This window comes from Lucilia sericata, unplaced genomic scaffold (genome assembly GCF_015586225.1).
Source record: "Lucilia sericata isolate MDLA Ls3-8-SP2 unplaced genomic scaffold, ASM1558622v1 Contig000407F_arrow, whole genome shotgun sequence".
In the NCBI taxonomy this organism is placed as follows: domain Eukaryota; kingdom Metazoa; phylum Arthropoda; class Insecta; order Diptera; family Calliphoridae; genus Lucilia; species Lucilia sericata.
Window position 1 is genome coordinate 13,854 of NW_023994425.1, and position 16,147 is coordinate 30,000.

The window sequence follows — 16,147 nt, forward strand, 5'->3', positions numbered from 1 at the left end:
TTGGCTGAAAAATGACATGCCACTATGGAAAACGATCTGGCAACTCTAGTAATTTTTAAAATTTTGTACAGAGTTGCCAGATGTTTTTCCATAGCGGCATGTCATTTTTGCGTCAATGTTGCCAGACTGACATGTTGTTGCAAAACTAGCCAATAGGCTACCAATAGATGGCGCTAATTTTAGGTGTTAATAGGGTTGCCAGACTTTTGAAAATTTACATGAACTTTTTAACGTTTTTTTTTTTAATTTAAACTTAATAAAAGGCTTTAATAAGTAATTTAAATGAAAAATGAGAGATTTTTAATATTAAATATAAATTTTATTTTATTATTTATGTAGATATATTTAAAGTTAACAGTTTTTGATTTAAATTATAAAATAATACAAATATAAAAAAAATTAAATACGTACATTATTATAAGTAATAAATTTAGATAGAGACAGAGTTAATAATCAGTAAAAACAAATAACAATAATACAAAGTGAATCAATAAAAAAAATACTTGGTTTTTAGGGTTTTTTATATAAAATTTGTTTAAAAAACAAGATTTAACACAAATTCTGTTGGATTTAAAAGCTTAAAATAATTCTCAAGTTTTTCTAATTATGGTTAGTATCTTGTTGATTTTAAATAATAAATATAAATGTTTTACAATTATTATTATTATTGTTAATATTAAACTATAACTTAAAAACTAAGAAATTTTGTTGATTTTTTTTTAATCATATTTATAAAGTTAAAGAAAGCTTAGTGATAGATAAATAGCAAATCTTTATAGGTATTACATTTAATAGAAGAGTAGAAGGACAGCGTATAAAAACAATACTTTTGAAAATAACAAGAAATTTTGGAAATTATTAGGAAATAGGTTTTTGTTACAAAAGTTTTGTTACAATAGTAATATTGCCTTAATGTTTCTTTTATAAAAACTGTTATATTTGTTTATTAAATAGTAATTATTTTAAAGTTATTTATTTAAAATAGTAGTAGTTTAGTTAATTAGTTTAAAAAATTGTAATTTATAAAAAAATATCATAGATTTCAACAAAATACAATAAAAGCACTTTAGTTTTGCACTTCAAAGGCAATATGGTGATGAATTCAGAACATCTTCCTTTCATTTGTGATGATGGTTTAATTGGTTTTTGCAGAAGTGTAACAATGATTCTCAACCGCTGTAATTAAAACAAATTAAAATTTTCAAGGTTCAATTTTAAATTTAGTAATAAAATTAATAAATAGTTAGATTTTTCATAAAAAAGCGTTTAATATTTATGAAATTATGTTCTTTCCTTTAAACTAAGGAATTAAATTTCTCTTATTTTTACGTTATTAAGCATTAATTTAAACGAAACAAAACAAATAAAAAATAAAACTTAAAAAAAAATATTTAAAATGTATCTTACTTGGTGCCTTTTATCATTTTTTCACAGTGATCTTCATAAATTCCTAGAGTTCATGCATAGTAGTAGTAGTACAAGGTAGGTTGTATGTAGGTTTTTTGATTTTGTTTTTAACGTGCATCGTTTGTTTTTCTTACTTTATTTTTTTAGCATTCTTACAAAAAATCGTTCATATTGATGTAATTTTTAAAACTAAATTAAAAATTTCGTTAATGCTTTTCTTTCATTTTCGCTTACATAAAAAAATAATACAAAAAAAAATACAATACAAAAAAGAAACATACAGACAAACATTTAGATGAATAAATGTGTGTGCAAAATGAAAATGAAATTATGAAAAATTTTGTGTTTTTTTGGTGGTGCACGAATAAGGTAGGTAAGTTTTATTTTAAGCCGATCATAAGCTAAAGAGAAACTACACTAATTATATGGATGTTCTTGTTGGTTTTTAGTTTTTAGTTTTTTTGTTTAATATGTTTTTGAAATGAAAGACAAAATATTTAAATTAAATGCCTTTGAAAACTACCACTTATGAAGAAGAAACAGAAAAGGTGTTACCCCTCACAGAACCAGAGCCTATGAGAAAATCTCTATTACACACTTTACAAGAATCCCAAAATCCTGAAACCTTTTCCGACAGTTTCAACAGTAGTGGTGAAGAAGTTGAGGCAGAAAACCTAAAGCAAGTGAGGGAAAACTTCCTCTCCAATAAAACCCACTTATTTCAAACTATTGGCTCAAAGATAAAGGCGAAATGGTTAAAAAAAGATTCTCACACCAGATGTGGAAAAAATTAATTTGCAAATTTAATGCTAAATTTAAACAGTTCCAAATTCTTTGATATTGGTGAAAAAACAAATAATTTCCTTAAAAATGAATCTCTAACATCTGGTGTTAACCAACCACAGCCAAAACCAAGAGCAAGAATTTCGCCTATAGTGGAAAAGGAGATTAATAGCAAAAAAGCTTTAGAGGAAGAAGAAAATCGCAAACGTGAAGCTGAAGATGCTCATTTAGAAGCCGAATTAAAAGAAAATGAAAGGCGTCTTTAAAAAGACAGAATCTTTACAAGAAGAATTACGTGACCTGTTTATAGCCTGGTCTATAGCCTAGTCTATAGTCTAGTCTATAGTCTAGTCTATAGTCTAGTCTATAGTCTAGTCTATAGCCTAGTCTATAGTCTAGTCTATAGTCTAGTCTATAGTCTAGTCTATAGTCTAGTCTATCTAGTCTATAGTCTAGTCTATAGTCTAGTCTATAGTCTAGTCTATAGTCTAGTCTATAGTCTAGTCTATAGTCTAGTCTATAGTCTAGTCTATAGTCTAGTCTATAGTCTAGTCTATAGTCTAGTCTATAGTCTAGTCTATAGTCTAGTCTATAGTCTAGTCTATAGTCTAGTCTATAGTCTAGTCTAGTCTATAGTCTAGTCTATAGTCTAGTCTATAGTCTAGTCTATAGTCTAGTCTATAGTCTAGTCTTAGTCTAGTCTATAGTCTAGTCTATAGTCTAGTCTATAGTCTAGTCTATAGTCTAGTCTATAGTCTAGTCTATAGTCTAGTCTATAGTCTAGTCTATGTCTATAGTCTAGTCTATAGTCTAGTCTATAGTCTAGTCTATAGTCTAGTCTATAGTCTAGTCTATAGTCTAGTCTATAGTCTAGTCTATAGTCTAGTCTATAGTCTAGTCTATAGTCTAGTCTAGTCTATAGTCTAGTCTATAGTCTAGTCTATAGTCTAGTCTATAGTCTAGTCTATAGTCTAGTCTATAGTCTAGTCTATAGTCTAGTCTATAGTCTAGTCTATAGTCTAGTCTATAGTCTAGTCTATAGTCTAGTCTATAGTCTAGTCTATAGTCTAGTCTATAGTCTAGTCTATAGTCTAGTCTATAGTCTAGTCTATAATCTAGTCTATAGTCTAGTCTATAGTCTAGTCTATAGTCTAGTCTATAGTCTAGTCTATAGTCTAGTCTATAGTCTAGTCTATAGTCTAGTCTAGTCTATAGTCTAGTCTATAGTCTAGTCTATAGAGTAGTCTATAGTCTAGTCTATAGTCTAGTCTATAGTCTAGTCTATAGTCTAGTCTATAGTCTAGTCTATAGACTAGACTATGCTCTAGTCTATAGATTAGTCTAATCTATAGTCTAGTTTATAGACTAGGAACATTAGCTACCCTTATGTATGTATGTATGAATATATATCGATAATATTGGCAAACGATAACGTATTGAATATTAAGCTTTTGAAAATATGTTAATGCAAAACGTGCAAATGCAACAGAAAAACTCAACATGCTTATTTTTGAAATAGTTACCTTAATCCTCTAAGAATTTATGCACAATTTATGATTTAAAAAGAAATTGTCTTTCAAAAACTTGCCATCAAATTAAAACAAACTTAACAAAAACATAAAATTAAAAATTATATAAAAAAATAATCTAGTCACATCAAATAATTTTAGCAAAACAAAAAGCATATAAAAAAAGGTAAAGTGAAAAGATAAACAACAAGAAACTAAACTGAATCTTTAAAAATACATGCTTAATTAAGCCAAAGAAAAAGTTAAAACAAGAAACTTACCTCTTAGCAGAAGTTGTTCGTGAGTAGGGATTTTGTAAGATTTTGGGATGTGTTTCCATAACTCTTAATAATAAATTGTCTAAATAATCTTCAAGTTCTTTGACACGTTGTCTTTGTATTAAGGCTTCATTTTCCATGCCATTGGCTATAAGCATAAGTTCCTAAAGTAAACAAAAAATAATATAAATTAAATTAAAATTTTTAAAATGAAAAATTATAATAAAATACCTCTCTTGATTTGCCTTCATATTTTTTGGCTAATGCGGCTGAGATTTCAGCACGTCTTTCCGCTTGTGTGGTGGCTTTTTCATGGCCTATAATAATGCGTTCATTTTGTTTGGGACTAGGCGTAGAGGCGTTACTAATCGTTTGTTTTTCTATATAAAATGAAGTAAAGAAAATTTAGCTTAATAAATTTTACTTTTAACTTAGTAATTATAACCATAGCAATAAATAAAGCAAATAAACATGCGTAGTAAATGAGTGTTATGAATGTTTTCTTTTGTGTTTGTGGTGCAAATAGACCAAACAATTTACAAAATTATTATAATTAGCATTCCAAATTGTGTTTTTGAATAGTTTCTACTGAATAAGGACAAATTACAAATGCAACATCGTTAGATATTAAATAAAATGTGTAAAGAATTTTGTTTATAACTTAAAAAAAAGAAACGGTAACAATTGGATAGACAATATCTTCAGTGGGATTTTATTTTGGTGGGGGGAAACAAAATAAACATGTAAGGATTCTGGCATGGAAATAAAAATTAATAAAACAAATTTTTATTAAGGTGTTTTTCTTGCCACAAACACAATAACATTTATATTCGCTCAAAACGCTGATTTAATTTGTTTTGTTTTCTTTGCTTTATTTGTTTTTCCACTGCAATTCTCTCACGCTCACCTCGGTTTATGTTGAATTGGCGTTCTTTTTTATTATTGATTTCTAGTTTCTTTTCCTCTTTATATTGTTCTTTATTATTGACCAAAGGTTCAATGATTTTTTCTTGTGGCTTTTCTTCGGGTTTATCTTCTTGTGACACTAGACGTTTGGAGAAATTTAAAATTCTAAAATCTTCTTCACGACGTTTGGCTTCTCGTCTCTTTTCCTCTTCTTCTTTCTCACGCAATTCTTTTTGTAAAGCTTCTTCCTCTTCTTTAAGGCGTCTTTCATTTTCTTTTAATTCAGCTTCTAAACGAGCATCTTCGGCGTCACGTTTGCGTTTTGCTTCTTCCTCTAAAGCTTTTTTGCTATTATCCTCCTTTTCCACCATAGGCGAAATTCTTGCTCTGGGTTTGGGCTGTGGTTGGTTAACACCAGATGTTAGAGATTCATTTTTAAGGAAATTATTTGTTTCTTCACCAATATCAAAGAATTTGGAACTGTTTCTCTGTTCAAATTTAGCAAAGGAAGCATTAAATTTGGCAAATTCATTTTTATCCACATCTGGTGAGAGTAGGGAATCTTTTTTAACAATTTCGCCATTGTCACTTGGAGTCAATAGTTTGAGATCAGTGGGTTTTATTGGAGAGGAAGTTATTACCTTGGATTTTTCCTCACTTGCTGGTCTCAAAGGAGTCACAACAACTTGTTTTGGTTTTTCTGCCTCAATTTCTTCATCACTGCTGCTTGAACTATCGGAGAAACTTTCAGGAGTTTGTGATTCTTGTAAAGTGGGTAAAAGAGATTTACTCATAGGCTCTGGTTCTGTGAGGGGTAACTCCTTTTCTGTTTCTTCTTCATAAGTGGTAGTTTTCAAAGGCACCGCCACCGGCTCCCAGGATCGGCGCTTTAACGAATCAGAATTACCAGACTCAGCACTACGTCCATATAATTTAGATTCCCATTCATCCAATTCTGAGTTACTTTTGCCATTTGTTTTCATTTCGCCTCCATCCATTTGAGGTGTGCGTGGAGGTTTTGAAGGAGGTGGTAAAGTACGCGCTCTTATGCTAAATTCATTTTCAATTTCTTCCAATTCTGGATCCACACTGAGATTGTCTGATCCATCATATCTGAAGTGATGATCCTTACCTATTTGACCTTTACCGGTGGAACCCATCAAGGGTGAAGGATTTCTTGGCGTATAGTTTTGAGAAGGAGGCTGTAAACCATCACGCATATTTAGAGAACTAACCGAACTCTTTTGTGACAACTTATCGAATTGAAACTCATCTTCATCATCGCTATCCGGCACTCTGACACGATTCGGTGTGCCAATACTAGCAAAGGAGCCCGTGTATGACATATCATCATCATCTTTATTCTTTTTCTTACCACTACCGCTCAGATGCAGTTTCGAACCGAATTTTTTGGCAATTTTCTTAATACCTTTACGCTTTTCAATGGTACTAATCGACAATAAACTTCCACCCACCGATGAAGCCAACTGTCCTATGGAAGACTTGTGTTTTTCTTTTTTACTCAAATCGGTTAAAGAGCCAGATTTGACGGTGAATGATATCTCTACTTCTAGTTCACCACGTTCTTTGTTCTTTTTCTCTTTGCCCGGTTTACTTTCCAGTTTATACCATTTAGCTTTGGAACGCACATAGGCGTCCATTTCATTGAGCGGCAGAGTAACTTGTCCCAAGAATTCATCTATACCCAAATTGTTGCGATGCAAACAGGTGAGAACAAGCTCAGCACGATTGCCTTGATCGGGAATTTTACTGGAATTTAAAAGGAAATACATTTTTGTAAAGTTAAGAGTAATTTTAGCTTAATTGTCTTAAACTTACAGTTCACATTCTTCTTTCCATTCCACTTTTGATTCAGCCTTTTCCTTAACCGATGTCTGATATTTCTCTTTGCCCAGACCAATGGTTACAAAGCAATTGTTGGTATTGTTTTTGCCCTTGCATAATAGATTTCGGGCGGAATTTACTGAAATTGGAAGAAAATTTTTATAAGGATTAGATAGTTAAACTTATATATGGGAAAAGCTATATAAAAGTTAGGAACGATTTGATAGATATGAAGCATTTCAAGCTTACTTTTACTTTGAGACCTACATTTTAAACTAAAGACCTGGAAAAAGTTTTAAAGTGCAAAATCCTTGCAAACATTGGTCAACATTTCTTATTAAAAAATATATTTTTTTCATTTCCAACAGCAACTTTAATGAGTCAACCTTTTTAAACTCTTGCGTTTTTTTAATAATATGTATAATACGTGTATAAATGTACATTCCGAGAGTATTTGTTCACGACCCCTCTTTTTGCAAAATATATAAGAAAATAAAACATTGAAAAGTGGAACAACAACGGTTAAATATTCATATAAAATACCCAGGCCAAGACAGAAGAAGAAGAAGATGGTAAGAAATAACCATATAATATCAATGGTATTTTTTTGTTAAAAAAAATAGTTTTCTTCACAAGCAAATAAACAAAATAATGAAAATTATACAGAAAATGAGTTACAAACTAACAGCACCTTCAATCATAAAAAAAAATCATACATGCAAACAAACAAACAGACAAACCGACAGAAATTACTTAGTCTGGAATACCTTTATTTCAATTCTGCAAATGCTACAAGAAACAACATCAACCTCAAACAACATTGAAAGAAATCACAACAATGGAAAGTAAGAAGCGCATAATAATAATGTTAATAATAAAATAGTATATAGTAGTATTAAAAAAAAAATACAATAAAACAAGCACGATAACGACAAGCTTTTACTGATGGTGTGAATAATAATAATTTCAGTATTTTTTCTCTCTTTCGCTGTCTTTATTTTTAAATCGACAAACAAACCACAGAAGATCAGAACATGATAAAGTTTTCAAATGTGAGCGAACGGTTTTAATAACAAATGTTAAATGCCAAAAAATTATTTAGAAAAAAGTAAAGAAAGAAAAAGATATCAGTTGTTTAAATACTTATTCGGAGTTTGAATGTATGAAATCATTTGTCCACAATTTCAGATCAAACAATTTGACATAAGTTGGTTTTTCCCACACCTTCACGACCTTCTAAATAACAGACTAGATACTACCAACTAACCTAAGGATTTGTGTATGTCTCGATTCTATGTCCAACGATTTCAGATCATACATATGGACAACAATTTGCTAAAATTATAACTTAGAGACCTAGAGAAAGTTCCCGGAATTTGTGAATCTTGTAAAGTGGTCTGTAGAGATTTACTCATAAGCTCAGGTGAAAGTTTCCGGAGTCCTTCTAAGTAACAGACTAGATACTACCAACTAACTTAAGGATTTGTGTATGTCTCGATTCTATGTCCAACGATTTCAGATCAAATATATGGACAACAATTTGCTAAAATTATAACTTAGAGACCTAGAGAAAGTTCCCGGAATTTGTGAATCTTGTAAAGTGGTCTGTGGAGATTTACTCATAAGCTCAGGTGAAAGTTTCCGGAGTCCTTCTAAGTAACAGACTATATACTACCAACTAACTTAAGGATTTGTGTATGTCTCGATTCTATGTCCAACGATTTTAGATCATATATATGGACAATAATTTGCTAAAATTATAACTTAGAGACCTAGAGAAAGTTCCCGGAATTTGTGAATCTTGTAAAGTGGTCTGTGGAGATTTACTCATAAGCTCAGGTGAAAGTTTCCGGAGTCCTTCTAAGTAACAGACTATATACTACCAACTAACTTAAGGATTTGTGTATGTCTCAATTCTATGTCCAACGATTTCAGATCATATATATGGACAACAATTTGCTAAAATTATAACTTAGAGACCTAGAGAAAGTTCCCGGAATTTGTGAATCTTGCAAAGTGGTCTGTAGAGATTTACTCATAAGCTCAGGTGAAAGTTTCCGGAGTCCTTCTAAGTAACAGACTAGATACTACCAACTAACTTAAGAATTTGTGTATGTCTCGATCCTATGTCCAACGATTTCAGATCATATATATGGACAACAATTTGCTAAAATTATAACTTAGAGACCTAGAGAAAGTTCCCGGAATTTGTGAATCTTGTAAAGTGGTCTGTGGAGATTTACTCATAAGCTCAGGTGAAAGTTTCCGGAGTCCTTCTAAGTAACAGACTAGATACTACCAACTAACTTAAGGATTTGTGAATGTCTCGATTCTATGTCCAACGATTTCAGATCATATATATGGACAACAATTTGCTAAAATTATAACTTAGAGACCTAGAGAAAGTTCCCGGAATTTGTGAATCTTGTAAAGTGGTCTGTGGAGATTTACTCATAAGCTCAGGTGAAAGTTTCCGGAGTCCTTCTAAGTAACAGACTAGATACTACCAACTAACCTAAGGATTTGTGTATGTCTCGATTCTATGTCCAACGATTTCAGATCATATATATGGACAACAATTTGCTAAAATTATAACTAAGAGACCTAGAGAAAGTTCCCGGAATTTGTGAATCTTGTAAAGTGGTCTGTGGAGATTTACTCATAAGCTCAGGTGAAAGTTTCCGGAGTTTTTGATTCTTAAAAAATGGTAATAGAGGTTTGCACTCTGGTTGTGTTGTGTTACCTTCATTTATGTTTCATTTTCAGAATTTGTAGTCTTTTATGGAACCATAAACGGCATCTTGGGTCTGTTCTTTAGCAAATTAGAATTAAGCGTCTCGGAACTAGGTTAATATGATAATCAATATAGGGTTTTACTAGAGACGAAAGCGTTTTCTTTGGATTTGAAAGCTTACTTGACTTTTCTGCTTTAATTTATTCATCACTGCTGCTTAAACTTTCAGGGAACGTTTCCGAATTTTATGGTTCCTTAGAGTGTTTAAAAGGGATTTACTCTTAGGATTTGGTTCTGTTAGAGATATCTTTTTATCAGTTTCTTTTTCATGAGTTGTAGTGTTCAATGACATAGCCACTGTCTATAAGAATTTGAAAATCAGAATTAACAGTTTTGCCTCTGGCCCACAACATTCCGATTCCTATTTAATCATTTTCAAATTAGGTTTATTCTAACATATGTTTTTATATCTCCTCTATTCTTTTAAGGGAAGCCTAGAGACTTTATATTATTCATTTTTAATTATTATCAATTTCGGATTAAGAAATACCGGAAATCGGAACACAAGAAAGTTCTTTTGAAATCCTTTAAAATTGTTGAAGGAAAAAAATTTTGGGGTTCTACCATTAAGAAAAATCATGGTTGCATATATAGTTGACTTTGGTACTACAAAAGGCAGCGATAACTGACTTGTATTACATCAATGATAAACATTTATCAAACCTCAAAAAGAAGATCTTGTACACCAAAGAAAAACTCACATACAAAGATTAACTTTATTTCCGAAATCAAGTTCAAATCAAGCTCGAATCAAGCCAATTTTGGGATTAATTCACATGCATAAATCAATATTATTTTTATCTCAAATCAAGATTAAATCAAACCGAAAATTCTCAAAATAAGTACATTGAAAGATGACTTTGACCCTAAAAAGGCTTAACATAGTTTCTTCGTACTTAACGGATCCGTACTTGAATCAAGTATTTCATACTTGGTTCACTAGACTGATTTGAGTACAACTGACTCCAACCTTTTTTTGAGTGTATTTAATTTTAAATGATCTTCAATCGTTCTTTCCATAAGAAATACTTCTTTTTAACATTTCACTCCTTTAAACAACTGCTTAGATACCATAACTACCTTTGTACTTATTTTGCAATATAAAATAAAGTGAAAAAAAAAGAAAACAATACGAAACCAAAAACAATATTCAACTGGCTTTCCAAAGTCAACCATCAGCAGTGAATTCACAATAATACTATTTAGTTTTTATGATAATTTTAATTATAACAAAAACAAACAACGAGTGTCACTAATTTAGATGCAAAGATCAAGATTAACTCGAATAAGTACGACAGTCGAGGTTTTTCACAAATACAATAACAATAAGAAAAAAAGATAAGTTTATAAAATTTTATATTAAAGAAAAAAAAGTAATACTACTGCAAATGTTGGTACACCTTAAAAACGTGTGGGTCTTTTAGGTACATTTGCTAAACGACTGCAATATTTAAGAAATATCTTTTTCTTTTTTTAAGAGTTTAATTTTCATTTTTGCTCATTTTGTTTTACGTTTTTGTTTTTTATGTGACAAACACTTAACTTTGATTTATTTTTAATGTAACTCAAGTGTTGATTATTTTTTGCTTTTTGCCAAGATAAAAGCCATAATAATAGTATGATGATTAAGAGTAAAGTGAAAAAAGTGCAATTGAAAAAATAGAAATATTTGAATATAAATTATTTGATGTCTGTCATTCATTATTCATTTATTTGCAGATATGTATTTTTTTTCAAAAATTTCCAAATGCGTTTTTATTATTATTTGACTTAAGCTTAATCAAAACAGAAATTAAGCTTTCAATTGAGTGATATTTATGCATTTTTAACCCATTAAGAGTTCATTAAATTTTCTGGCATCAAAATATCTTCATCAAAAGGCCGTTTTTGGGTCATATTTAACTTGGTATCTGTAAATCCAATCTGACGACTAGACTGTAAAGGCTAGAATATAGACCAAACTAAGGGACTAGATTCGACCATAGACTAAACTATAAGACTAGACAATAAACTTGACAATAGACTAGACTAGAGACTAGACTATAGTACTAAACTATAGGCTAGACTATAGACTAGAACTATAGGCTAGACTATAGAACTAGACTAATAGACTAGACGATAGCACTAGACTATAAACTAGACTATAGGATAAGACTTTAGAACTATACTATAGACTAGACAATAGACTAGGCGATAGACTAGGTAGAGACTAGGACCTATAGACTAGACTATAGGACTAGAACGTATGGAACTAGACTATAGACTAGACTAGCTAGACTAGAGCATAGACTAGACTATAGACTAGACTATAGACTAGACTATAGACTAGACTATAGACTAGACTATAGACTAGACTATAGACTAGACTATAGACTAGACTATAGACTAGACTATAGACTAGACTATAGACTAGACTATAGACTAGACTATAGACTAGACTATAGACTAGACTATAGACTAGACTATAGACTTGACTATAGACTAGACTATAGACTAGAGTATAGACTAGAGTATAGACTAGACTATAGACTAGACTATAGACTAGACTATAGACTAGACTATAGACTAGACTATAGACTAGACTATAGACTAGACTATAGACTAGACTATAGACTAGACTATAGACTAGACTATAGACTAGACTATAGACAAGACTATAGACTATAGACTAGACTATAGACTATAGACTAGACTATAGACTAGACTATAGACTAGACTATAGACTAGACTATAGACTAGACTATAGACTAGACTATAGACTAGACTATAGACTAGACTATAGACTAGACTATAGACTAGACTATAGACTAGACTATAGACTAGACTATAGACTAGACTATAGACTAGACTATAGACTAGACTATAGACTAGACTATAGACTAGACTATAGACTAGACTATAGACTAGACTATAGACTAGACTATAGACTAGACTATAGACTAGACTATAGACTAGACTATAGACTAGACTATAGACTAGACTATAGACTAGACTATAGACTAGACTATAGACTAGACTATAGACTAGACTATAGACTAGACTATAGACTAGACTATAGACTAGACTATAGACTAGACTATAGACTAGACTATAGACTAGACTATAGACTAGACTATAGACTAGACTATAGACTAGACTATAGACTAGACTATAGACTAGACTATAGACTAGACTATAGACTAGACTATAGACTAGACTATAGACTAGACTATAGACTAGACTATAGACTAGACTATAGACTAGGCTATAGACTAGACTATAGACTAGGCTATAGACTAGGCTATAGACTAGACTATAGACTAGACTATAGACTAGACTATAGACTAGACTATAGACTAGACTATAGACTAGACTATAGACTAGACTATAGACTAGACTATAGACTAGACTATAGACTAGACTATAGACTAGACTATAGACTAGACTATAGACTAGACTATAGACTAGACTATAGACTAGACTATAGACTAGACTATAGACTAGACTATAGACTAGACTATAGACTAGACTATAGACTAGACTATAGACTAGACTATAGACTAGACTATAGACTAGACTATAGACTAGACTATAGACTAGACTATAGACTAGACTATAGACTAGACTATAGACTAGACTATAGACTAGACTATAGACTAGACTATAGACTAGACTATAGACTAGACTATAGACTAGACTATAGACTAGACTATAGACTAGACTATAGACTAGACTATAGACTAGACTATAGACTAGACTATAGACTAGACTATAGACTAGACTATAGACTAGACTATAGACTAGACTATAGACTAGACTATAGACTAGACTATAGACTAGACTATAGACTAGACTATAGACTAGACTATAGACTAGACTATAGATATAGACTAGACTATAGACTAGACTATAGACTAGACTATAGACTAGACTATAGACTAGACTATAGACTTAACTAATAGACTAGACTATAGACTAGACTATAGACTAGACTATAGACTAGACTATAGACTAGACTATAGACTAGAATATCAGACTAGACTATAGACTAGACTATAGACTAGACTATAGACTAGACTATAGATAGACTATAGACTAGACTATAGACTAGACTATAGACTAGACTATAGACTAGACTATAGACTAGACTATAGACTAGACTATAGCTAGACTAGATAGACTAGACTAGACTAGACTATAGACTAGACTATAGAATAGACTATAGACTAGACTATAGACTAGACTATAGACTAGACTATAGACTAGACTATAGACTAGACTATAGACTAGACTATAGACTAGACTATAGACTAGACTAAGACTAGACTATAGACTAGACTATAAGACTAGACTATAGACTAGACTATAGACTAGACTAATAGACTAGACTATAGACTAGACTATAGACTAGACTATAGACTAGACTATAGACTAGACTATAGACTAGACTATAGACTAGACTATAGACTAGACTACTAGACTATAGACTAGACTATAGACTAGACTATAGACTAGACTATAGACTAGACTATAGACTAGACTATAGAATATACTATAGACTAGACTATAGACTAGACTATAGACTAGACTATAGACTAGACTATAGACTAGACTATAGACTAGACTATAGACTAGACTATAGACTAGACTATAGACTAGACTATAGACTAGACTATAGACTAGACTATAGACTAGACTATAGACTAGACTATAGACTAGACTATAGACTAGACTATAGACTAGACTATAGACTAGACTATAGACTAGACTATAGACTAGACTATAGACTAGACTATAGACTAGACTATAGACTAGACTATAGACTAGACTATAGACTAGACTATAGACTAGACTATAGACTAGACTATAGACTAGACTATAGACTAGACTATAGACTAGACTATAGACTAGACTATAGACTAGACTATAGACTAGACTAGACTATACTAGACTAGACTATAGACTCGCTATAGACTAGACTATAGACTAGACTATATGAACTAGGACTATAGACTAGACTATAGACTAGATAGACTAGACATGACGAGACTATAGACGAGACTATTGTCCTAGACTGAACACTAGGATAGATACTAACGATAGAACAGACTAGAGGTTTGATATCTAATATTTCCTTAGTTAGTTTTGAAGGTCTTTTAGAAAAGTTTACCTCTGTCCCTGAATTTTAAAATTTGTTGACCTGTGTAATTTTGAAATCGAAATTCGATTGGGAATATACCAGCTTTTTTCCAAATGATTCCTTAAATTTCTACTTACTAAATAATGACAACAAACAAGACTAACAACCTTTAAAAAATAGTATTGTATGTATTTCCCGTGTAAAATACCAAGAAAAGAAGAAACATGTGAAAAAGTCACAGTCTCAACTATGTGGTTGACAATTGACAAGGGGTTAATAATTGAATTTTAAACACAGTTCATCACAGTCGTCCTCTCTAAGCATGTGTTACAAAAAGAAGTCAAAAGTTTGAGTTTTTCTTGTTGTAATTATTGTGGTTTACCATTCAGCACCACAACTCCCCAACTACCATCATCATCATCAGCACAATAATAATACTGAAAATATATTTAAAAAAAATAAAAACAAAAACTTAAAAAAAAACCTAAGCCGACGTGACCATGCAATGGACAAACTTTCAAATTCCATTCGGGCAAATAGCAGAAAATTATTCAAGTAAAATAATACGTAAAATATTTATGTACCGAGAGTACAAACACATGTATGTACTTTTTTATAAATACAATATTGAGTACGTAAATATACATATAGCCATGTAAGTAAGTAAGTAAGTACTTGTATGAGTTTATGACGGCCTGTCTATTTGTAAATTTATAGTTTTTTTACAATACATAATTTGAAAAAAAGTAATAATCATAATAAAATGTAATCCCAAAGAGAGAAACAAAATAATTATTAAATGCAAGTTATGTTAAATTACAGTAAAGAAATCGAATCAAATTTAAATGCATTTTCATAAATTTTAAATGCATGTTGAAGTAAAAAAAGTAAACAACCCCAAAATGCATTTAAAACAAAGTGTTTTAAATAAATTAACCTAATCCGTTTCTAAAAGCCTACTAAAGAATTTTTTTTAATAAACAATTTATTTTAAGATCTTGTCCGCCTGTCGGTTGGTGTGTCTATACCTCTATCTATCTAGTATCTATGTTTGTATGTATGTATGTATATAGTATCTGTCAGTTTGTGTTTATAAAATTTAATTTTATTTAAGTATTTTTCTTTTTCTCTAGAACTAAAGATAGTTCTTGGTTTATGTGTATCTTTGTATCTACATACAAATGTACAGTATTGTACAAAAGCTAAGCAGCTTATTATTATAAAGTTAATAAAGGTAGGGTTGCAACTCGTCCTTTTCGAATGAAAATATTTATAACTATTAGATCCTCATAGAGAATTTTCAGTTCTTGGTTTTTATGAACAAGTTTATTGGGTGTATAACCTAAAAATGCGTAAAATTTTCCCACAATGGCCGATGCCCAGTCGCCGTAGATTTGAGTCGAGTCGGCGCTATTTCTGATATGGATTCCGGCACTCAAGCTAAATTCGAATTCCCTATTCTGAAGTGTATCGTATCGCATAGAGAGTGTTTTGTATTGATCGAAAC

At 31.0% G+C, this 16,147-nt stretch overlaps 1 protein-coding gene across 4 annotated transcripts in view; it reads right to left on the bottom strand.

The window, feature by feature from the left end:
• Positions 1 to 303: 303 nt before the first annotated feature.
• The window catches only part of LOC119604590 (rab11 family-interacting protein 5-like), a 35,991-nt gene continuing 20,147 nt past the window's right edge, over positions 304 to 16,147 (bottom strand). Inside the window, exons 2-6 of one of the 4 annotated variants that reach the window (XM_037957314.1) lie at positions 6,722 to 6,866; positions 4,884 to 6,652; positions 4,208 to 4,356; positions 3,980 to 4,140; positions 304 to 1,176 (exon numbers count right to left, since the gene is read on the bottom strand). In XM_037957314.1, coding sequence (XP_037813242.1) covers positions 1,170 to 1,176; positions 3,980 to 4,140; positions 4,208 to 4,356; positions 4,884 to 6,652; positions 6,722 to 6,866 — 2,231 coding nt within the window. In that variant the 3' untranslated portion in view covers positions 304 to 1,169. Of the gene's footprint in view, positions 1,177 to 1,552; positions 1,597 to 3,979; positions 4,141 to 4,207; positions 4,357 to 4,883; positions 6,653 to 6,721; positions 6,867 to 16,147 lie in introns of those variants that run through there. The other 3 variants (XM_037957316.1, XM_037957313.1, XM_037957315.1) reach the window with 3 other exon arrangements.